Genomic DNA, 25,764 nt, shown 5'->3' with positions numbered 1-25,764 from the left:
GTAAATGCGAATGTGTTCTCAGTCAATTTACCTGGTAAAATAAGGGTTAAATAAAATAAAAATACCAGTAGGCCTACATTTAATTTATAAACTGGGTGGTTCGAGCCCTGAATGCTGGTTGACTGACAGCCGTGGTATATCAGGGGTATGACAAAACACTTATTTTTACTGCTCTAATTACATTGGTAAACAGTTTATAATAGCGATAAGGCACATCGGGGGTTTGTGATAATCCGCGTTGCGTCGTGCAAAGAACAGCCCTTAGCCATGGTATATTGGCCATATACCACAACCACTCGGGCCTTATTGCTTAATTAGTGCCTTTGTTGGTTGGTTTGTTTGATATAAGCGTGTGGAAAATAATTTCCTCCTGAAAACAATAAACTATTATATTGTAGATTAAAAGCTGAATATAGTAGAGTAGAATTGAATAGTACAACTACCTCTTTCAGATTTCTTGACCACGGATAGGATATAATGCCAGATATCATGGGTGATGCTCGTGTCGTGGTTTTACTCGGTACTCGCTTGGCTGGGCCTGCGCGTGAGCTAGCACGCGCCAAGCGAGAAGAGGGAGAGGGAGGGAGCGAACTAACATCGGCGGCAGCAAGCCACCAGCCCCGTAATCGAGAAAGAAAAGAAAAGATAAGTTACGCAAGAAAGAATTACTGTAATTTTCTCACCTGCTGGGCTACATTGGGTAAATTAAGTCCACCAGAGGCTCAGGTGACAGAGGAGACCGTTTGGGAACTCCGTAGGAACAAAACAACAAAAGCAAAAATACGGGATTTAACACAGGCAGTGACAATAAAACAACACTCCCTGACAAGTGGGCTGCTGGCTGCCGAAGGAGCAGGCAGGACAAGGGAAAAAGGAAATAAATACGTCATCTGCTTCTCCCTTAAGGTATTTAAACGTTATTTTCAAAACATCAATTCTCACTGAACTTTAAATTCATGAAACAATGAAGACTTAGCCAGAACTCATCAAGTGTCTCTGTAGTAGCTAACGTTAATTAGCGTTAGTTAGCTAGTGAGTGAGCGGTGTTCGCTAGCTACAGTAGCGTTTTGCTAGCGACTAACGTTAGCTAAGCTAGCTAGCTGACTAAACGTGTTGTTTTCCAATAAACTTTTGGTGGTGTTTTTAATAACCCGAACAGTGAGGGAGTGCTTCAAGACTAGAGGGGGAGGGCAGGTTCCCTTCTTGACATATAACCCCTCTACACATTTTCCTTAAAATGATAGCTGCGGAGGTCAGTAGTGAGGACACGGGCTCTGTCTCGACAGGGGTGGCAGGCGGCGGAGGCCCCGAGACGGCCCATTTTCCGTTTTATCCCAATCAGACCAGAGTGCGGGTCACTGATTTTGGCCAGCGATCAGCACCAAACTCCCGCTACCAGTCGAACACCTCCCCGGACGCCCTCCCTGATATGAGTATGATTTACCCCGTATCTGGAGGAGATATTACCGGACCAGTCTTGTCCGCTACAGGGAATGGTGGTGGTGGAAACGCAATTTGTCAAGGAACAAGCTCAGGGACCATTGGCGGTGTGTGCTACTCCCCCACCTCAGAGGGGCCCGGCAGCCGGATATCACCCACCTCGGCGGGTCCAGACGGGCCCAGTGTCTTCCCCCCACTACCACCACCACCTCTGCTGCCCACAGGCTACGGGGGACTCGGCACTGTGGATGAAAGCGACATGCAGGATGGACCAGAATACGAGGAAGAGGAGGTGGTCTTCCCGCTCTCAGCGCCACCCACTAACCAGTAAGGACTTTTCATATTCACTCAAATTGTTCTATTGTTCATTGACACCTAGCTAACAATCTAAATTAGGGTTTTATTGAAACGTCCTGGGTATATTTCCTTCCAGCTGCATCCACCACCAGTGCTCAAGTATCTATTCAACTTGTTGACTACTGCAGTTTATAACATGCCCCAAATGACAGGTAGGCAGTCAAATTGAAGGAGGGGGTTCAGGCTGCTGATCTTCAATCTAGCCATGTAGTGAATAATGCATGAACCTGTCCTGAAAACGATTTCCATATCTCATAATGTAGAGAAATATTTGCATACCTAGAGGTTAGATTATTCTCCCAACTCAGCCAGTTTGTTTGTATACAATTATGAATGCAATATATAGTACCAGTCAAAAGTTTGGACACCTAGTCATTCAAGGGGATTTCTTTATTTTTACTCTTTTCTACATTTTAGAATAATAGTGAAGACATCAAAACTATGAAATAACACACGGAATCCGGTAGTAACCAAAAAAGTGTTAAACAAATCAAACTATATTTGAGATTCTTCAAAGTAGCGAGCCATGATGACAGCTTTCCACACGCTTGGCATTCTCTCAACCAGCTTCACCTGGAATGCATTTCAATAAACAGGTGTGCCTTGTTAATTTGTGGAATTTCTTTCCTTAATGCGTTCGAGCCAGTCAGTTGTGTTGTGACAAGGTACAGTAGGGTTGGTATACAGAAGATGGCCCTGTTTGGTAAAAGACCAAGGCCATATTATGGCAAGAACAGCTCAAATAAGCAAAGAGAAACAAGTCCATCATTAATGTAAGACATGAAGGTCAGTCAATCTGTAAAATTTCAAGAACTTTGAAAGTTTCTTCAAATGCAGTCGCAAAAACCATCAAGCGCAATGATGAAACTGGCTCTCATGAGGACCGCCACAGGAAAGGAAGACCCAGAGTTACCTTTGCTGCAGAGGATAAGTTCATTAGTTACCAGCCTCAGAAATTGCAGCCCAAATAAACGCTTCAGAGTTCAAGCAACAGACATATCTCAACATCAACTGTTCAGAGAATCAGGCCTTCATGGTCAAATTGCTGCAGAGAAACCTCTACTAAAGGACACTAATAAGAAGATGCATACTTGGGCCAATAAACATGAGCAATGGACATTAGACGGGGGAAATCCGTCCTTTGGTCGGATGAGTCCAAATTTGTCTTTGGGAGATGCAGAGTAGATGAACGGATGATCTCCGCATGTTTGGTTCCCACCGTGAAGCATGGAGGAGGAGGGGTGATACTGTGGGGGTGCTTTTCTGGTGACACTGTCAGTGATTTATTTAGAATTCAAGGCACACTTAACCAGTATGGCTACCACAGCATTCTGCAGCGGTACGCCGTCCCATCTGGTTTGGGCTTAGTGGGACTATCATTTGTTTTTCAACAGGACAATGACCCAACACACCTCCAGGCTGTGTAATAGCTATTTCACCAAGAAGGAGAGCAATGGAGTGCTGCATCAGATGACCTGGCCTCCACAATCACCCAACCTCAACCCAATTGAGATGGTTTGGGATGAGTTGGACCACAGAGAAGGAAAAGCAGCCAACAAGTGCTCACCATATGTGGGAACTCCTTCGAGACTGTTGGAAAAGTATTCCAGGTGAAGCCGGTTGAGAGAATGCTAAGACTGTGTAAAGCTGTCATCAAGGCAAAGGGTGGCAACTTTGAATAATCTCAAATAGAAAATAGTTTGATTTGTTTAACACTTTTTTTGATTACTACATGATTCCATATGTGTTATTTCATAGTTTTGATGTCTTCACTTTTCTACAATGTAGAAAATGGTACAAATAAAGAAAAACCCTTGTGGGTGTGTCTGAACTTTTGACTGGTACTCTAATTCCCAGAATCATTGTAATGCGGCAGGTGTAGCAGATTTGAAATCTTTACAGCACTTGTCAACAAATGTTTTTATCTTCATTGTTCTGGCCACAAATTAGGGTTTTCTTTTTTAACCACACAATCATGTGGTCATAACCATATTCAATGGAAACGTTTTCTCATGGAATAATAATTCCTCTCACATCCAGCTCCTGAGTAAGGGTAGCCAATGTCTGCTGCTGCAGGCTTTTGTGTCAGTGTTGCTGCAGTAGAACTAACCATTGTGGGAGATTAAACGTATTGGGTTTCCCTACACAATCATATTAGCCTATATATCTTTGTAGTGTGTGTGTGTGGCACTCACTTTTGTCAGTCTCATTAGTGAAGTGCTGAGCTTTATAATTTCTGGCCTCACGCTGTGAGATATGGAAATAACTGGGGCTGGAGTGTGAAATCAGCTCTTATTTTAGAAGTTACATATCTCCCTGTCAGATTGGCCAGCTTTTTAGCTGAAAAAATAAATGTTTAGCTCAATGAGTCAGTGGATTCTCCTCCGGTTTCCTTTACATCCCTTTCTGCCGGGGCACCAGGCAGTAGCAAAGATGTAATGAAGGGGATGGATTTTTATTTCCCCCCCCCCCCTCGTTTTCCACAATGGCTAGGTTTCCATCCAATTGGTGACAGTTTTTCATGCACTTATTCTAAAATCGGCATAAAGAGAACATGCACTTGCCCACCAGTGGCGTATTTCCACCAAACTGACTTGTTGCAGATATAAAGCATTGCGTGATGATTTAGTGCATAGAAGGTACTTTTTTTGTGTAAGTTATGTCCTGAATAAAAAATCTAAAGTTCAATGTGTTTCCATTGCATTTTCAACTCTACCTATTTTAGTTTTATCACAAACTGTTGCGTTAAATGGCATATATGCACTCTGGTCTTGGCACATACGTTCTAGAGAACAGCTCTCAAATAGTGCCGGTAGGCTAGCCTACATCAGGAATTATTATGAATAAGAGCGAGAATTTTTATTTGTCAAATGGCAGCCGATCATCATGTCCCCAAAATAATTTCCTCTATTGGAAAGGAGCATCATGCTCATCACTGTGGACTTTCACCACCCTGTGAAGTGACTCGTAACTTATTTCATCTTTAGTGGGAGGACCTGACATCTTCACGTGACTCCAAGTTTACCTTAATATGATGGTCATTATATCAATATTTGAGCATTAAGGCATTCCCAACACCATTTCTCGCCTAATTAATAAAAAGATCCCACCATGTTGAAGGTAAACATTCTGTCGACATTTTATGAAATTCTACTGACATTTCTTGTTTCCATCAGGCCATTCTTTTTTTAATACGTCAGATATATAGGGCTCTAAAGTGTAACCATTTACAAAAAAAAAAAAAAAAATTGCCAAAATATTTTGCTGTGCGACCAGGAGTTTTATTTTGGGAGTACTATGAGACTAGGAAGGAAAATCTCAGATTTTATAATTGTTGTAATGATAAGGCTTTGCTGTACCCTTTTTTTATTTTGATTTTTTTTTTTATATATATACTTTTTATATTTTTCTCACAGTGCACCAGAATAAAAAAGTTCCGATTTAATAGCGGCACGATAGCACCATTACTACAGCGAAAACAGCTTGCATCTAGTGCAACGATCTGACCCATGTTACTGGTGCAACATTTTTATCTTCCTATAGAGGATCGCCGGGAACACATTTTATATTCATAAACCATGTGTGCTGTTCTAAAACTACTCGCATGTTAACTGTTTGTTTATACTTTGTTCAGTCATGTTACCTCATTGTCTGGCTAGCTAACAACCTAGTACATTTACCAGCATATGCAAACATTTGGGGGCACAGAATGATCATAGACATGAATATAAAATGCGTTCCCATCACAAACCTGACATCATAAATAAAATCTCAATAGGAAAATAGTTAATTTTTTTTTTAATTTTTTTTTTTTTTTTACATAATGTAGAAACCTAATATTCCACAAATGACTTAGTCATTTCTATGACAGGTATTCATATTAACAATTTACCTTTCCTAATAAACTAATGTATTTCAAATCAAAGTTTTTGTCAGGTGTGCCGAATACAACAGGTGTAGACCTTACAGTGAAATGCTTCCTTACAGGCCCTAACTAACAGTGCAATTTTTAAGTAAAAAAATAGGTATTAGGTGAACAATAGATGAGTAAAGAAATAAATAAAAAAACAATGAAAGATACCGGTGCCTGTATATAGCCTCGCTGTTTAGTCGGGCTAATTGAAGTAGTATGTACATGTAGGTATGGTTAAAGTGACTATGCATATATAAACAGAGTAGCAGCAGTGTAAAAGTGGGGTTGGGGGCACACACGCATGATACAAATAGTCTGGGTAGCCATTTGATTACCTGTTCAGGAGTCTTATGGCTTGGGGGTAAAAGCTGTTGAGAAGCCTTTTGGTCCTAGACTTCGTGCTCCGGTACCGCTTGCCATGCGGTAGTAGAGAGAACAGTCTATGGCTGGGGTCTTTGACAATTTTTAGGGCCTTCCTCTGACACTGCCTGGTGTCGAGGTCCTGGATGGCAGGCAGCTTACCCCGTCATGTACTATTTACAGTTATATATTAGTTTCTAGGGCACAGCCTGCTTCAAAAGTAACTAATTGATATAGGCCCAATAAAGGCTGTATCTCAATTTAAAAATAAAGAATACGTATTTTCTGGTGCTCCTAACTTTTATTTGGAGCTCTGGTCAGGTAATTAATCTGCATGACATGGTTGGCTGGAAGCCTGGTTAGTGAGATTTTATTTTTTACCAGCCACTCATCGGTCCACTACACTGACTCAATGTGAGACATTTCACACGACTGGAGTCTGATGCAACACAAGTTCCTCTTTTATCTGGTATTATTTATCTTAATATGGTGTGTGTTGGTTGAGTTGCGGTGACCTGGCTGCTGCGAACTAGCATGTGGTGAGGTGCTGTGCCAGTGGTTACAAATTACCCCACCTCATGTTGTCATATATAACCAAGTGCGTTGCAATTCAACATCAAATACCAGAGCAAAACAGTTTCGTATCAAGTCATTTTTCTTATTGAGTGATTTATATTTATTTTCAATGAAGCCTAACACTACAGAGCAAAAGGGAGCAGTTTCATCATCACTTTTCATTGACAATTATATTTGAGGCCCTAACACATTTTAGCTAATGCTTTAATTCGCTAATTGGAATGCACACACCATCTACACACCATCTACACACAAGTCCATAGGCGACTCTTTACAATGTCACACTCGGAGCGGCACACCCTTACTTCCCTGGGAGCCTAATGGACCACTCTTGAGGACAGTGTAATTGCGAGGACTCCGCCCTTGCTATGAAATGATGACCCAATTAAGATGCGGGTCTCCTCCGCATGTGGCAGTGATCCACTGTGACAGATGGCTGTCGACTGGAGCCGTGGCAGGGTGACTGAAGCAGTGGTGCCGTCCCATGGATGATACGAAGTCTGATTTCTAAAGGCAGTCAGTCAAGTACACGGTGCATAGCCCAAGAGTCAGTGGACTTAACACAGTTTTGGTGAGGTTAAATCAACCCCTTGTGTGGTGTCTTAATAAACACATTTGAAAACTCATGTAGGCTAGGCCTAATGGCCTACATTTTTACCAGTATTGGTGGTGATGGGTAAATACAAGGCCTGGCCTACTTCACTCGAGAATGTCTTGCTAAAATGTTATCATAGAATGCCACTTCTGAGGTGACCTGGTATTTGCAGCATAGGTTCATCATCCCTGGAGACTGTCAGAAGCTATAGTCTTTAATTCTCATGTTCATTTAGAGGTGCTTAACTTAGCACTTTGTAGAATGCCATGGAGAGGGAGAGCAACACAACCAGCAGCAGACTCATTCACGCCTCTGTACAACAGAGGCTCATTCATAAACAATGGCGGCAGCGGTGGGATCAATGTTTCACACTAACAACTGCATAACGAAGACGTCAGGAGGCCTAATGTCGCTCTCCCCACCTCGGAGAACGCCAGCCCAGTGCCTGAGCTAAAACAGGCTACCTCGAAACAAGCTGCTGATTTTGTGTTTCCACGAAGATTAGAGAGGATTTGGTCATAAACCACCAGATAAGCAGTTGGTCATGCAAATGTCTCTTGCTGAAGTGCTAATTGAGCACCCACGCTCCCTAATTGCCTTTTTGAAACTTGGCACTGGTGGAATTCCTAATGGCACGAGGATCAAGTTACATACCTATCCCCTTGCTGAGACGCAGCCGCTTATCTTTAGAGCCAAATACTACAGTCCTTTTTATAACAATACACACTAATTTTTTTTAAAGTCTCAGTAATTACACAGATTTGCTGAGTGGTGATCCCAACAATTAGAATTAGCTTGGGCCTATGAGAACCTTATTAGTGTAGCCTAATTTCCTTGGCCTAAGCTTTTGAAATTGCTGCAATGCACAACGCTGAAAAGCCACAAGACGCCACTCTAAAACTAAATGCCGGGATGGTGGTTGACAGTCCTCTCGGTTGTAGCTACATTCTTATGTTTTTGTCGTCTTAAATGCATACATCAGTGCAATAATGGTAACGTTCATATTTGGTCAAACTGTGTATTGATAAGGCACAGTTTCCATGCATTTTCTGCATGTTATGCAATGTCATGCCTTTCCATACCCACACTGGCCTGCCTTTTCTCTCCTGCATCTTGTTTTCAAGACTTCTGAGCTTCTCATTGTGGCCTCCACAGGATCTTCAGGCATTCTACAATAGTTTGGGATTTTATTTTTTATCATTCCTTTTCAGAACTTTTACTCTCCATTGTCACAGAACAAACACATTTAGCTACTGAATATTTTACCTAACTATGACTAATCAAACGTATGACTACACTGAAACACTTCTTCCGTTTGAGAGCGAGAGAACAACCCTCAGGATGTTCTTCCCTCATTAGCCCATTGTCAATTAAATCAGATGGTACATGATTATTAGTCATTTTTGGAGGAGGAGCAAAGCCCTTGAAACTCTAATGGCCCACTGATTTTAAATGGGTCAAAAGCTCTGGGTAGCTTTGTAGGTTTGAGTTATTCCAGGGAACCTGATTGGTGACCATAATGTTGTATATTTGTTTCCCGTGTGGGCACTGTGATGGATATGGGGCAACATTCAGACTGGGCTCTAAAGACTTCGCCCTCCACCAGTGTCAATTAGTGACAATTATACCAATGTATGTTGTGTGGATTAATGAGAGTAAAAAAACAAATGTCCCTTGCTGGAAATTAAAAGTTGATAGTTGACTATGGGCGGTGTGTTCAAGAATGGACTATACTGCTTGATATGATTCGGGTGACTGCGTGATCACCCTCTCCGCTGGTAATGTGAGCAAGACCTTTAAACAGGTCAATATTCACAAGGTTGCGTGGCCAGACAGATTACCAGGAAGTGTACTCTGAGCATGTGCGGACCAACTGGCAAGTGTCTTCACTGACATTTTCAACCTCTCCCAGACCAAGTCTGTAATAACCACGTTTCAAGCAGACCACCATAGTCCCTGTGACCAATAAAGCGAAGATGACCTGCCTAAATGACGACCGCTCTGTAGCACTCATGTCGGTAGCCATGAAGTGCTTTGAAAAGATGGTCATTACTCACATCAACACCTTCATCCTGGAAACCCTAGACCCACTCCAATTCGCATACCGCCCCAACAGATGACTCAATCTCAATCGCACTCCACACTGCCCTTTCCCACCTGGACAAAATGAACACCTATATGAAAATGCTGTTCATTGACTACAGCTCAGCGTTCAACACCATCATGCCCACAAAGATCATCACTAAGCTAAGGACCCTGGGACTAAACACCTCCCTCTGCAACTGGATCCTGTACTTCCTGATGGGCCACCCCCAGTTGGTAAGGGTAGGTAACACATCTGCCACACTGATCCTCAACACTGGGGCCCCTCAGGGGTGCGTGCTTAGTCCCCTCCTGTATTCCCTGTTCACCCACGACTGTGTGGCCAAGCACGACTCCAACACCATCGTTAAGTTTGCTGATGACACATCAGTGGTAGGCCTGATCACGACAAAGATGAGGTAGCCTATAGGGAGGAGGTCACACTGCCAGGACAACAACTTCTCCCTCAATGTGAACAAGACAAAGGAGCTGATTGGACTACAGGAAAAGGAGCGCTGAACAGGCCCACATTCTCATCAACGGGGCTGCAGTGGAGCAGGTTGAGAGCTTCAAGTTCCTTTATTTTTTATTTTATTTTTTAATTTATTATTATTTATTTAAATAAAAAAAAATGATTTATTTTATTTTTTTAATGACTTTAATTTTTTTTTCAATACCGATTATCGGAGGACCAAAAAAAGGCCGATACCGATTAATCGGCATAATTTTATTTTTTTATATATTTGTAACGACACTTACAACAATACTGAATGAACACTTATTTTAAGTTAATATAATACAGTCGTGGCCAAAAGTTGACTGACACAAAAATTTATTTCCATAAAGTTTGCTGCTTCAGTGTTTAGATATTTTTGTCAGATGTTACTATGGAATACTGAAGTATAATTACAAGCATTTCATAAGTGTCAAAGGCTTTTATTGACTATTTACATGAAGTTGATGCAAAGAGTCAATATTTGCAGTGTTGACCCTTATTTTTCAAGACCTCTGCAATCTGCCATGCTGTAAATTAACTTCTGGGCCACATCCTGACTGATGGCAGCTCATTCTTGCATAATCAATGCTTGGAGTTTGTCAGAATTAGTTGGTTTTTGTTTATCACTTTTGCCTTATGGCAAGGTGTTCCATCATGCTGGAAAGGCATTCTTCGTCATCAAACTGTTCCTGGATGGTTGGGAGAAGTTGCTGTCGGAGGATGTGTTGGTACCATTCTTTATTCATGGCTGTGTTCTTAGGCAAAATTGTGAGTGAGCCCACTCCCTTGGCTGAGAAGCAACCCCACACATGAATGGTCTCAGGATGCTTTATTGTTGGCATGACACAGGACTGATGGTAGCGCTCACCTTGTCTTCTCCGGACAAGCTTTTTTCCGGATGCCCCAAACAATTGGAAAGGGGATTCATCAGAGAAAATAACTTTACCCCAGTCCTCAGCAGTCCAATCCCTGTACCTTTTGCAGAATATCAGTCTACCCGGATGTTTTTCCTGGAGAGAAGTGGCTTCTTTGCTGCCCTTCTTGACACCTGGCCATCCTCAAAGTCTTCGCCTCACTGTGCGTGTAGATGCACTCACACCTGCCTGCTGCCATTCCTGAGCAAGCTCTGTACTGGTGGTGCCCCGATCCCGCAGCTGAATCAACTTTAGGAGACAGTCCTGGCTCTTGCTGGACTTTCTTGGGCGCCCTGAAGCCTTCACAACAATTGAACCCCTCTCCTTGAAGTTCTTGATGATCCAATAAATGGTTGATTTAGGTGCAATCTTACTGGCAGCAATATCCTTGTCTGTGAAGCCCTTTTTGTGCAAAGCAATGATGACGGCACGTGTTTCCTTGCAGGTAACCATGGTTGACAGAGGAAGAACAATGATTCCAAGCACCACCCTCCTTTTGAAGCCTCCAGTCTGTTATTCGAATTCAATCAGCATGAAAGAGTGAGCTCCAGCCTTGTCCTCGTCAACAATCAAAACCTGTGTTAACACGAGAATCTCTGCCATGATGTCAGCTGGTCCTTTTGTGGCGGGGCTGAAATGCAGTGGACATTTTTTTGGGGGGGGGATTCCATCATTTGCATGGCAAAGAGGGACTTTGCAATTAGTTGCAATTCATCTGATCACTCTTCATAACATTCTGGAGTATATGCAAATTGCCATCATACAAACTGAGGCAGCAGACTTTGTGAAAATTAATATTTGTGTCATTCTCAACTTTTGGCCACGACTGTACATCAATAAAATCAATTAAGCCACAAATAAATAATGAAACGTGTTCAATTTGGTGTAAATAATGCAAAAACAAAGTGTTGGAGAAGAAAGTAAAAGTGCAATATGTGCCATGTAAAAAAAGCTTTCATTTAAGTTCCTTGCTCAGAACATATGAAAGCTGGTGGTTCCTCTTTAATATGAGTCTTCAATATTCCCAGGTAATGTTTTTTTTAGGTTGTAGTTATAAGACTATTTCTCTCTAGTTTGTATTTCATATACCTTTGATTATTGGATGGTCTAATAGGTACTTTAGTATTGCCAGCCTAATCTCGGGAGTTGATAGGCTTGAAGTCATAAACAGCGCAATGCTTGAAGCACAGCGACGAGCTGCTGGCAAATGCAGGAAAGTGCTGTTTGAATGAATGCTTACGAGCCTGCTGCGGCCTACCACCGCTCTGTCAGACTGCTCTATCAAATCAGACTTAATTATAGTAACACACAGAAATACGAGCCTTAGTTTACAGATTTGACCATATTAATGACCTATCATTTCAAAAACAAAACGTTTATACTTTCAGTGAAATACGGAACCGTTCCGTATTTTATCTAACGGGTGGCATCCCTAAGTCTAAATATTGCTGTTACATTGCACAACCATCAATGTTATGTCATAATTATGTACAATTCTGGCAAATTAATTACGTTCTTTCTTAGGCAGAAATGGTCCACACAGTTTGCGACGAGCCAGGCGGCCCAACTGCTGCATATACCCTGACTCTGCTTGCACAGAACGCAAGAGAAGTGACAATTTCCCTAGTTAAAAGAAATTCATGTTAGCAGGCAATATTAACTAAATATGCAGGTTTAAAAAGATATACTTGTGTATTGATTTTAAGAAATGCGTTGATGTTTATGGTTAGGTACACATTGGTGCAACGACAGTGCTTTTTTTTCGCGAATGTGCTTGTTAAATCACCCGTTTGGCGAGGTAGGCAATGATAAATTAACAGGCACCGCATCGATTATATGCAACGCAGGACAAGTTGGATAAACTAGTAATATTATTAACCATTTGTTTTGATTGATTGTTTTTTTTATACGATACGTTTAATGCTAGCTAGCACCTTACCTTGGCTCCTTGCTGCACTCGCAGTCTCCTCGTGGAGTGCAATGTAATCGGCCTTGATCGGTGTCCAAAAATGCCGATTACCGATTGTTATGAAAACTTGAAATCGGTCGACCTCTACTACAGAGGGTAGTGCGTACGGCCCAGTACATCACTGAAGCCAAATTTCCTGCCATTCAGGACCTATATACAAGGTGTTGTCAGAGGAAGGGCCCAAAAATTGTCAGGCTCCAGTCACCCAAGTCATAGACTGTTGTCTCTGCTACCGCACGGCAAGTGGTACTGGAGGGCAAAGTCTCTAGTACCAAAAGGCTCCTTAACTCCTTGGGACATGCGGGACACGCTGCCAACAGCCAGTGAAATAGCAGGGCGGCAAATTCAAAACAACAATCTCGAAATTCAAATTTCTCAAACATACAACTATTATATCCCATTTTTTTAAAGAGAATCTTCTCGTTAATCCAACTTCCAATTTCAAAAAGGCTTTACGGCGAAAGCATAACATTAGATTGTTAGGACAGCGCCTAAACAAGAAAAACCACACAGCCATTTTCCAAGCAAGGAGAGGTGTCACATAAACCAGAAATACAGCTAAAATTAATCACTAACCTTTGATCTTCATCAGATGACACTCCCAGGACTCAATTTTACAAAATACATGTATGTTTTGTTCGATAAAGTTCATATTTATATCCATAAACCCCATTTTTACATTGGCGCGTGATGTTCAGAAATGTTTTGCCTCCCAAAACTTCCGGTGAATGCGCACATCAATTTACAAAAATACTCATCATAAACGTTGATAAAATTTACAACAGTTATTGAAAGAATTATAGATACACTTCTCTAGGGCCAGTGGGACGATTTCGTCCCACCTATGTAACAGCCAGTGGAATCCCGTGGCGCGTTATTCAAATCTAACCACACTGTCCGATTTCAAAAAGGCTTTACAACGAAAGCAAAACATTAGATTATGTCAGCAGAGTACCCAGCCAGAAATAATCAGACACCCATTTTTCAAGCTAGCATATAATGTCACATAAACCCAAACCACAGCTAAATGCAGCACTAACCTTTGATCTTCATCAGATGACAATCTTAGGACATTATGTTATACAATACATGCATGTTTTGTTCAATCAAGTTCATATTTATATCAAAAACCAGCTTTCTACATTAGCATGTGGCGTTCAGAACTAGCATACCCCCCCCGCAAACTTCCGGTGAATTTACTAAATTACTCACGATAAATGTTCACAAAAAACATAATTATTTTAAGTATTATAGATACAGAACTCCTCTATGCACTCGCTATGTCTGATTTTTAAAATAACTTTTCGGTGAAAGCACTTTTTGCAATATTCTAAGTAGATAGCCCGGCATCACAGGGCTAGCTATTTAGACACCCAACAAGTTTAGCCCTCACCAAAGTCAGATTTACTATAAGAAAAATGTTATTACCTTTGCTGTTCTTCGTCAGAATGCACTCCCAGGACTTCTACTTCAATAACAAATGTTGGTTTGGTTTAAAATAATCCATAGTTATATCCAAATAGCGGCGTTTTGTTCGTGCGTTCAAGACACTATCCGAAAGGGTAAAGAAGGGTGACGCGCACGACGCGTTTCGTGACAAAACATTTCTAAATATTCCATTACCGTACTTCGAAGCATGTCAACCGCTGTTTAAAATCAATTTTTATGCCATTTTTCTCGTAAAAAAGCGATAATATTCCGACCGGGAAATCGTGTTTTAGTACAAAGAGAGAAAATAAAAACATGGTGTCGCCCCATGCACGCGCCTCAGTCTGATGGTCCTCTGATAGAGCACTTACCAAAGGCGCTAATGTTTTTCAGCCTGGGGCTGGAATTACATCATTCAGCTTTTTCCCGGGTTCTGAGAGCCAATTGGAGCCGTAGGAAGTGTCACGTTAGCAAAGATCCTCAGTTTTCAATAAACAGAGCCAAGAAGCCCAAGGAATGGTCAGAGAGGGTACTTCCTGTACAGAATCTTCTCAGGTTTTTGCCTGCCCTATGAGTTCTGTTATACACAGACACCATTCAAACAGTTTTAGAAACTTTAGGGTGTTTTCTATCCAAAGCCAGTAATTATATGCATATTCTAGTTTCTGGGCAGTAGTAATAACCAGATTAAATCGGGTACGTTTTTTTATCCGGCCGTGTAAATGCTGCCACCTAGCCCTAACAGGTTAATGCAACCGCTGTGTCAGATTTCAAAATAGCTTTACGGCGGAAGCACATTGTTCAATATTCTGAGTACAGAGCTCAGCCATCAAAGCAAGCTATACAGTTACCCGCCAAGTTCTGGAGTCAACTAAGCTCAGAAATAGTATTATAAATCTTCACTTACCTCTGCTGATCTTCGTCGGAATGCACTCCCACTTCCACAAGAAATGTTCGTTTTGTTCGATAAACTCCATATTTATGTCCAAATACCTCCGTTTTGTTCACGTTCAGATCACTAATCCAAAGGCATAATGCGCTAGCGCAAAACCCGAGACAAAGTCAAATAGTTCTATTACCGTTTGTAGAAACATGTCAAACGATGTTTACAATCAATCCTTAGGGTCTTTTTAACATAAATCTTCGATCATATTCCAACCGGACAATAGCGTATTCATTACAGAGGAAAAAGAAGGAACGGCACGCCTGCGTGAGCGTGCAGTAAACAACTCACTGGTCCCAGGCTTGAGACAGCTCTTATTCTCTCCCCAGTAACAGTAGAAGCATGAAACAAGGTTCTAAAGACTGTTGACATCTAGTGGAAGCCTTAGGAAGTGCAAAATGACCCCACAGACACTGTAGTTTGGAAAGGCAATCAGTTGAAAAAACTACAAACCACTCCCTGGTTGGTTTTTGCCTGACATATGAGTTCTGTTATACTCAGACATCATTAGAAACTTCAGAGTGTTTTCTATCCAAATCTACTAATGATATGCATATCCTACCTTCTGGGCCCGAGTAGCAGGCAGTTGAATTTGGGCACGTCATTCATCTGAATTACCGACTACTGCCCCCAGTCACTAAAAAGTTAACAGCTTCTACCCCCCCCTAGCCATAGTACCCGGACTTGTAGTACTCGCTGTTTCAAATCAAAGTTTATTTGTCACGTGCGCCGAATACAACAGGTGTAGACCAGTGCAATGCTTACTTACAGGCTCTAACCAATAGTGCAAAAAATGTGTCAGGTGAACAATGGATAAGTAAAGAAATAAAACAGTTAAGACAGGCATTATACAGTAGTGAGGCTACATGCAGACACCGGTTAGTCTGGCTGATTGAGGTAGTATGTACTTGTAGATATGGTTTATTTATGCATAGTCACTTTACCCATACCTACATGGACAAATTATGTCAACTAACTTGTACCCCTGCACATTGACTCGGTATCGGTACCCCCCCCCCCTGTCTATAGCCTCGTTATTTTACTTTATTTAGTAAATATTTACTACTGCATTGCTGGTTTAAGGGCTTGTAAGTAAGCATTTCCCGGTAAGGTCGGCACATGTTGTATTTGGCGCTTTTGATAAGTAACATTTTATTTGATAAGGAGATGCATTGATATAAAACAGAACTTGTTTTTATGGGCAGATGAGAGATATTTACTGATAGCAGTCTTGCCGGACTATACTGATGGTAATGGTTGATGTCAATGAATTGACTGAAAGTTTGGAATTTCAGTTGACTATTATAGTGCCCCCCTTGGGCAAATCAGTATAATTTTGTTAATGCTGGATCTCTATTGCAAGACTCATCATTCACCCAAGTTTCATCAAAATTGGGCCAGTGCTGTTGGAGATATCGCGTGTTACTAACAAACGTATGGATGCATTAACAGAAGTTAGACAGATCCTTCGTCCGCTCCCCGATTTCATCATGGGGTACAATTATCTATGACATTGCCACAAAGCCTACAAGGATAGACCATTACATTCTAAACTTTTCTTTTTTTTCTATAACAGTTTTATAACAGTTTTTATGAGTAGGCTTGGGTGGTATACCGGGGTATTTGGAAAAAGCCACAATGTTTTTTTTTTTAATACCATCAACTATTTATTTGAAGTTAAAATACATTTGAATATTTTGAGCTACTTTCTAAGTTAATACTTGCAGTCAACTAGTGCAATACCTTTTTAGATGAAGCAGATTCACCTGTCACATTATTATTATTATTAAGCGTAACCTAGTTCCCCAGAACAGTTGAGCCAGTCACGTGTTTGTGAATAGCACAGCAGGAGAAAGCAGGAGCTGGTGAGTCCATAGTGTTCTATATTTATTGGCAAGTCTATGTTGTGCGGCGCACGTGAGGTGACAACGTTACACTTGTATGAGATTCACTGCTAAATGTTTGCCATCATATCTTATTATGGCTTTCTGCCAGAAGTCAAAGGCTCTGAATTAGTTGACATTTTTTCCCCTGTGCTTTCTACTAGCTTTATTTTTGACTGGGGCAGCTGTAGTAAGGAAGAAATTTGACCAACTCACTTGTTGGAAAGGTGGCATCCCATGATGGTGCCACATTGAAAGTCACTGAGCTCTTCAGTGTGGGCCATTCTACTGCCAATGTTTTGTCTTTGGAGATTGCATGGCTATGTGTTCGATTTTTATACATCTGTCAGTGACAGGTGTGGCTGAAATAGCCGAATCCACAAATTTTGATGGGTTGTCTACATACTTTTGGTGATGTAGTGTACCTTTTTAAAAAAAGGTAGGGCTGTGGGTCAGAACCAGTCAGTGTCTGGTGTGATCAGCATTTGCCTCATGCAGCGCAACACATCTCCTTCGCATAGAGTTGATCAGGCTGTTGATTGACCTTTGGAATGTTGTCCCACTCCTTTTTCAATGGCTGTGCGAATTTGCTGGATATTTGCAGAACTGGAACACGCTGTCATACATGTCGATCCAGAGCATCCTAAACATGCTCAATGGGTGACATGTCTGAGTAGGCAGGGCATGGAAGAACTGGAACATTTTCGGCTTCTAGGATTTGTGTACAGATCCTTGCGACATGGGCCTGTGCATTATCATGCTAAAACATGAGGTGATGGCAGAATGGCACGACAATGGGCCTTAGCTTATGCCTGCCCATACCATAACCCCACCGCCACCATTGGGCACTTTGATCACAATCATGACATCAGCAAACCGCTCGCCCACATGACGCCATACTGCCGTCTGCCATCTGCCTGGTACAGTTGAAACTGGGATTCATCCATGAAGAGCACCCTCTCCAGCGTGCCAGTGGCTATCAAAGGTCAGCATTTGCCCTCTGAAGTCCGTTACGATGCCAAACTGCAGTCAGGTCAAGACCCTGGTGAAGATGAGCACCTGAGCTTCCCTGAGACTGTTTATGCAAAAATTCTTTGATTGTGCAAACCCGGTTTCATCAGGTGTCTGGGTGACTGGCCTCAGACGATCCCGCAGGTCAAGAAGCCGGATGTGAAGGTCCTAGGCTGGCGTGGTTACATGTGGTCTGCAGTTGTGAGGCCAGTTGGACGTACTGACAAATTCTCTTAAGCCGCCTTCACCATTGTTTATGGTAGAGAAATTAACATTAAATCCTCTGGCAACAGCTCTGATGGACATTCCTGCAGGCAGCATGCTAATTGCACAATCCCTCAACTTGAGACATCTGTGGCATTGTGTTGTGTGACACAACTGAACATTTTAGTGACCTTCTATTGTCCCCAGTACAAGGTCCACCTGTGTAATGATCATGCTGTTTAATCAGCTCCTTGATCTGCCACACCCGTCAGGTGGATGAATTCTTGGCAAAGGATAAATGCTCAGGAACAGGGATGTAAATACATTTGTGCACTAAATTTGAGAAGCTTTTTGTGCATATGGAACATTTCTGAGATCTTTTATTTCATCTTATGAAACATGGGACCAACGCTTTACATGTTGCGTTTTATATTTTGTTCTGTTTTTGCTCGTTGGCATATAACTAACCGAATCTAATTTCGCTATTAGTTTGTGCCAATTTTGTTAGCGTTCTGGTAATCGAGGCCCGAGTGGCTTTTTTTGCCTTTTTAGCACCCCGTGTGTGCGATTACGGTATTAACGGCAATCCCGGGATGAGAGGACGGTATGACAATATGAAAATCTGTCTATTGTCCAAGCCTAGTGTGCCCCTTTTTTGTATGGTATGTATATGCTGGTAGCCTTCGTACGTGTAGCTGTGTGGTCAGCCAATCAAAACGGCGATTATAGTCAGAACATCCCTGTGTAGCAAGTAAAGTGGGAGATTTCTCATAAATACAAAATGGAATTTAAAATTGTAATTAAGTTGGCTAAATGAGGAGTAGGTTGTTTCCTATGAATGGAGTTGTTGTAGACATTGGATGGGGAGTGCAGCAAAATAGCCTTGCTACTTTAGCTAGCTAGCTGGTCAACTTAGCTGGCTACTCTAGCTTTACTATTTTATTTTTATTTAACATTTAATTTAACTAGGCAAGTCAATGATTTGATGCAGTCAAGACAGGCACTACTTCCATGCCACACACCGGCCCCTACTCCTCTCTCGCCCCTCCCCCCACCCTTCTGCTGAAACAACAAGCAAAGTGCAGCACATCGGCTCTTGAGTTGCAGGAGCAGTTCTCCGTTGAAGTTTACCCCCCCAGTTTTTATTCTTCTTTAAAACATGTATTTCGACTATCCGAATATATCACAAATAATTTCAAATGCCCATCCCTAGTGTGCGTCAAACGAGTCCGTGTGCTGTCACTCTCTCGCTCTGACTGAGGGTAACAAGCTGTGACATTCCATGTGTGAAGAAAAATAGAGCATTTTCACAACTGCTCCCTTTTTCCCCACTGTGGAAAGTAAAAACAAAAAAATTGGTTAGAGACAAGTTGAAGGGTCTGGTTAGTGCATAAATCCATGCAGGGTTTTGAAGCTGTGGCATTTTGTACATTTACCTAAATAATCCCGGGGTTTGTAACCAATACGGAATTTCAGGGTGAGTGTGTTATGAACCATGCACACCGCTAGCTTCAGGTGTGGTTGTACGTAAGCCGTTCACATAAGCACCCAGAGGTCATGGGATTATGTGTGTTGCCATGCAACCACACTCGTGTGATACAACTCCTTACCCCCACTGCCCCACTTCTCATTAAACCTATAGGCTGCGTGCTCATGATGCGTGGCTTTATTTTAGGCTCCAGAGAGCGAGGGAAATGGAGTGAGATTCATCCTCTCTGCTTGGCTTGAAGGTGCAGACGGACTCCGCCTCCTCATCCTGTAAGACTAACCTCTTCCCTCAGTGTTTAGACAATTTTAAAAAACTGGACAACTGCTCAGAATATTTTTTTAAATCACTTAGCAAAGCTTCCTTCATATTATGTGAGGTCCATTCCAGTAGCCCTCTTCCTACTTTGGTTGCTGCTTACTGACCCTAGAGTGCGGAGATTACTTTATCTGGGCAGCAGGTTCATAGCGTGGCACAGATGGATTTAGAGTTGTTTGCATTGCTTTCCGCACCGGAGCACTCAGACCCTAGTCACTCCAACTCAACGTTTTCCTCGGCAGCAGAACAATCAGCATCAGTGGAGCGGGAACTCCTTGTGAGAGCGGGACAGACCAGGAGATGCAGCAGAGAGCGAACTCCGCGTAAGTGTGGCACCTAGCCATCTAGCCCTCTTTACTTTCCTAACAGGCTGGTAGGACAGGAGACGGTGGATGATGCGCCATCTCTTTTCTCTCTTTGTTATTCATCTCTACCAGACAGAGTATGGTTCTTGGATTTACCCATACCTTATTCCCCTAAATATCTTTTTGTAAGGCTTTGCTTTTTGTTTGTGTGAGTTAATGCTATGATTCTATTTCATTGATCGATTGTTGGAGTCCACATTAATTGGATCCATTGATGTAGACAAATTGCGCTCTATATAAGGATGTAGCAAATGTTCCCTAGGTTCTCCTCCTGCAGTTACAACTTGATGCTCCTTTGAGGTTTTTATAGTCTTCATTCTTATGACAAGCTACATTATCCCCATCTCATTTCAATATGGCTCCAAATATCACATTTTTGTTTTTAGAAAATTGCACATGAACTTTTATTTTACGTTGGAATAAAGCAAGCTCTTAACTCAAATTGTTGACCACTAAAGAAAACCGTTGATTGATGAAGTTTAATATAAATTGAAATAGGCTGTTAGAGATTGGATGATAAACCGAATATTATTGACACTTACCACAGGCATTTTGCCCAGCTCTAGGCTATATGTTTGCTAGACCTTGTGGGCACCAGTTAAGGAGGACAATCCCGTCCGTGCGGGGAAAGCGTGATTGGCTCGTTTCCCTCATGACCGCTGGCAGCTCAGCTGAGGCGCATCGCTAATCTAAAGTGGTGCAGTTTCATTACTTGTTGACGCTGATGAGGAGTGACTTGGCGTCTTCTGAGATGTTTTAGCATGTTGTCATCCATTGTGGGAGGAGGAAGGGGGGAAGACAGGAGAGGGAATGCACACGAGAACTAGAGAGAAATGGTAATTCCTCAATCGAACATCAAGCTGAGTCTGACTTTTCAGCCCTAGAGATGTAGCCCTTGGAAATCGAGGTCTCGTCCCTCTCTCCCTCCTGCCCTCCACGCCATCCGTCCAGGGCTAACCAGAGGTCATGTCCTGAATGCTCAAACACCGATGCAGTTCTGATTCTTTGGTTTGAGGAGCCCGGCGGAAGGGAAAAGACAGTACATGGTACATAGCTAGGCTATTGGCTTGTTTCCCTCGGCACAATTTGAGGGTTCAAGCTGCAAAATGCTTTCCCCAAAATAATTTTGAAACCTGTTCCTTCAAAGTGGCTATTTTGAACTACAAATGATATCATTGTGTAAGTCCATCTGTAGAGGAATCTCACATTGGTCCTGCCAAATAATGTTTTCAGTGAGTAGTCTAGCCTAATGAAATCGGGTAGCTTAAATGCTACAGTGTTTTTACATGGCCATATTTGATGTAAAAATATAAGTTAGGTCGGTCTACACCTAAAACATTTAGACAGAGGTGAACCTTGATGTGCCTCACTAAAGCTGCATGCGACTAGACACCATCTCAGCAGCTCCGGAGGGAGGTAGTTTTATGAAAAATTTGTTCTCAGCCTGTAGCCTCCTGTGGCAGAAACCCTTCCACAGGTTGTCAGTCCAAATGGTACACTCTAAATGGTCTGAAAATTGCTATTATGAACGTCAGCACCCTGGGAATCCAATGCAATAGTCTGTTCTATATAGATTTCAGAAATACTTTTGAGAGATTTGCAGGGTTTCAGCTTGTTTATATTTCCCTGAATACTCTTGCACATTGGTTTCATAGGTGAAAACTGTTGTCATATTCTTCACTCAGCTAATTGAGGGGAAAAAAAACATTTTGTATTGGTTAATCTGCTCAGGATACACTGTAGCGTACTGGCTATGTGCGATACACACTGACTCAAATGGAGGATTTAAATAATTTGCTTGCTATGCTTCCTTCCGAAACTGTCAAGACACGACATTGCAGCAGCCACTAACTCTGTCTGCCCGCACTATGCTGTGTGTGAAAGCTCTCTGGGTTTCAGATAGGAGCCTCCCATCTAGTCCTCAACACTAAATCTACCCAACTCTCTTACTCTTTCTCATGACTGGTGTGAATTTCTGACTTTGCATTAAATTAGTCTTGCTTTTTCACTTCGTGCCAGCTGCATATGTCACATGCTGGAAATGGAGGCCCTCTTCTATCATGTTGTTGAAGTGAAGGAGCCTCTGTTGCCTGCTGTCATGTGATGTAACTCCCTGTACCTGGGCTTCCTGTGAGAAAGGGGTACTTAGACTCTGAGGAGAGTGCCTGCTTCCACTGTGTGAGTGGGTGAAGGTTTGTTTTGATTTTACCTAGCCTATTAGGTGAAGGACATTCATGTTTGCATGACCAGTCAGTTTTATTGTTGACAAGTTTAGTTTGTTATTTTAGTGCACAGTACGCAGGATATAGAGCAGCCTTATTTTAGGCTTTTTTTTTTTTTTTTTAAGAGTAGTGCTTAAGGGTTAAACTAGTAGTTGCCTGTAGGAACAGCCAGAGCAGAGCTTCACTGTGCTGCTCTTGATTCATGCACTGGCACTACGAGGCATTCCTCAGGCTGATAAAACCAGCGTGTCCTATCGCTGCTGTTGTGGTTTATGTTCATACCCCATTCATCAACACCCTGGCTAACCCCGGCCTCCCCCACCCCTCAAAACGTGCTAACGTACACCTATATAAAAAATAAGCTTGTGCATTGTCATAGGGTGTAACAACTTCTTAATTTTGATAAAACATTGCTTAGTTTCCATGCTTTTGTTGCTTTGAAAGTAACTGTATGCAGCAGCTTGAGTAACTTCTAGCTGGTTACTGCACATAGGTCGGTGGAATATTTATAGACGTTTTAATTTTAAGTATGGGAAATGGAAAGTGTTTCTACGCGCTCATCTCTCAATGAATAAACTTGCGCACACAAGCGTTTTCAGACGTGGTGGGAGTGGAACTCTTATGACGGGTGTTGCAATGAAAAATATGACAAGCATCGGTCTAACACTAAAAAGGAACACTGAAATTATTCAATAATAATCTGTTTGCAAGAGTGGCACTTTTTAGAATGTATGCAAGAAAATTTGCCCAAAAAACATTCACACCTTGGCCCCTAGGCTAATCAGCCATCTCTTTCTACTCACACATCCACAATCAGACACCATAGTGACTATAACGGCTATACAGACAGTTCTGATCTAAGGCAATTCAATTCTCTCCAGTGCAGCTACAGTGTAGTTTAGCAAACCTGGACGTCTGTCCAAGCCACAGCTGGCCAGTACAGCTCCGCTTCGGAAGAAAGACTCACAGCCTGGGGGAGTTTCAATGTAGGAACCCACCTGCCTTAGCATTAACACTCTGTGAATCTGCACAGCAGCACTGAGTTTACTGTGGACCTTTTTATGAAGCAGTCCTTTGACCCTATCCTCACTGGAAGGTTTAATAAGGAAGTCAATCCATGCACAGCTCTCATTCTGCTTCCTCCGGATGGAACCCCCACTGTCTTCTGGCCTGTAAATTATGATGATGAGAGGATGTTCTGTGCACATATCTCATGGTGCAGGTAATGTGTGTGTTGGCAAGCCGTGTGTTGTTCCCTTTACAGGCTGAGGGGTTAATAGTTGCTGGATAAATAATGAAAGAAACAACCGTGACCGACAGTGGAGATGGAGAGGGAAAAAAAAAACTTGGAGCTGCTGCATCTTTAGTGGAATCACAACCCTGGTTGTGCTGATATTCTTTGACCCCGAGCTACAAAGCAGACTGTGCATAGGCAAACACCAAATGACTCACCCCTGGATCAGACTCTTTCCTCTGCTGTTATTGTGTTGTCGTTGTTTCAGATTGAGACGGGCAGGATATTTGCTCTATGCAAATGTTGGGTGAATAATATGGTTCTCTATACACTAGGAAAGATGCATTTGAAATGAGAATGATCATGAATCAATTTCAGCAGTTCTTTCAGAGTTTGAAATTACAGTAGGCTTAGGCCTGCTTAGACACTTGATAAACCCATCTTTTCATATATATATATATATATATATATATATATAATATCTTTTTAGTTTAGGCAGATGTTGGAAAGATGCTAAGTCAGCAAAAACTCGGCTGTTTGGAGGATCTCATTAATGAAGACCTGAACATCCAATTCAACAGCAATACTGTTGGTTCAGGCCAACATTTATCTTCCACCTCACCATTTGAAGGCATTGTACTATAGTCAGTCTCCATGCTGACAGATGTCTCCATGCCCCTATATACATGACGGGCTACCAGTACGAGATAATTGAGGTAGATATGTACATATAGGTAGAGGTAAAGTTACTAGGCAACAGGATAGATGATAAACAGTAGCAGCAGAGTATGTGATGAGTCAAAGGAGTTGGTGCAAAAGGGTCAATACAGATATTTTAACTATTTAGCAGTCTCTCAATCATGCGCTCACTTCTCACATCTGTCTTCCTCAATCTCTCCATCAAACTGCCAGTCTCTTAACCCCCTCCCAGGAGCTCCACTGGCCTTTTTCCCCATCCCCACACCTACCCACACACCAGACTTCATCGCTCTCATTTTTTTTTTTACAATAGCATACCCCTGCTCCTCTAAACCAGATGGGAGCCCTTAAAGTCTTGTTTGAAAATAACTGTGACAACTCATTTATCTCACCTCCCCAGGCCCCCCCTGTTCTGAGGCGTTAGCCCAAAATCTGGGCCAACGTGTATATGTTTCACTCATCTGGCGGGAACTAAGTCGGTGAACTGCTGAAACTTTAACCAGTGGTAGAAAAGCTTCTGTTTGACTAAAAAAGCAGCCTGCTTTTAATGGTGCGGCTGAAGCTTAAAAAGCTTTTGTCGTTTACGCTCCGTTCCACTCTCCTCTCGCCTGTTTTAGTGGCTGCTCTATATAGGGAGACTAGAGGGTAAAATCTTGGTGCAGTTTCTTACTAGCTTAATATTTCAGAAGATGTCAATGTAATGTTATGCTCACACTCGCTGTTGACTTGAGAATTGACCCTAGAGTCCTAGACACTTTCTCAAACTCAGTGGTGTCTTTTAAACGCATAACATGAATAGTGGTGATCCCTACATGTTTTGGCTAGCATAGTTTGCTGGCATTTAGGTGTTGTCTAGTCTACATAAAACTAGATAAGGGCATTCTATCAAGTCCAAGAGCAAGGCCGTATACTACGATCTCTGCGAGACCAAGAACCCCAAAACAAAGCCTAGTCCCAAGTCAAGACTATAACGTAACAGACCCAGCCTAATACAGGGTTATTTTGAGCAGCAGGCTAGGCCTATTTGTTTGCCTTGAATCAGTCACAAAGAATCCCTGTGTGGTTGTTAGGGTTTTATGAATGAGTGTTAGTAAAGAAGAAATGTTCTAATTTATAAAACTCTTGATTCAGACCTTTTTTAGGAGACCTGGATGAATGAGTGTTAACCACTGAATGATTACTAATGATGGACCAACGAGTTAAATGTTCATTGAATATGTGACTCCATTGAGTCTGTGTGGGAGCGGATGGCTGTAACAAACTGAGAAT

At 42.0% G+C, this 25,764-nt stretch overlaps 1 protein-coding gene across 6 annotated transcripts in view; it reads left to right on the top strand.

Moving 5' to 3' along the window:
- Nucleotides 1-501: 501 nt before the first annotated feature.
- Nucleotides 502-25,764, top strand: part of LOC106585767 (ras GTPase-activating protein 1) — a 50,649-nt gene continuing 25,386 nt past the window's right edge. The window contains exons 1-2 of one of the 6 annotated variants that reach the window (XM_014172363.3): nucleotides 503-906; nucleotides 1,287-1,767. In XM_014172363.3, coding sequence (XP_014027838.3) covers nucleotides 1,430-1,767 — 338 coding nt within the window. In that variant the 5' untranslated portion in view covers nucleotides 503-906; nucleotides 1,287-1,429. Of the gene's footprint in view, nucleotides 1,768-25,764 lie in introns of all 6 variants that reach the window. The other 5 variants (XM_014172362.3, XM_014172364.3, XM_014172360.3 and 2 more) reach the window with 5 other exon arrangements.

This window comes from Salmo salar, chromosome 24 (assembly GCF_965601325.2).
Source record: "Salmo salar chromosome 24, fSalSal1, whole genome shotgun sequence".
Classification (NCBI taxonomy): domain Eukaryota; kingdom Metazoa; phylum Chordata; class Actinopteri; order Salmoniformes; family Salmonidae; genus Salmo; species Salmo salar.
The sequence above is the reverse complement of the archived record's forward strand: the minus strand, read 5'-3'. Positions and strand labels throughout refer to the sequence as shown.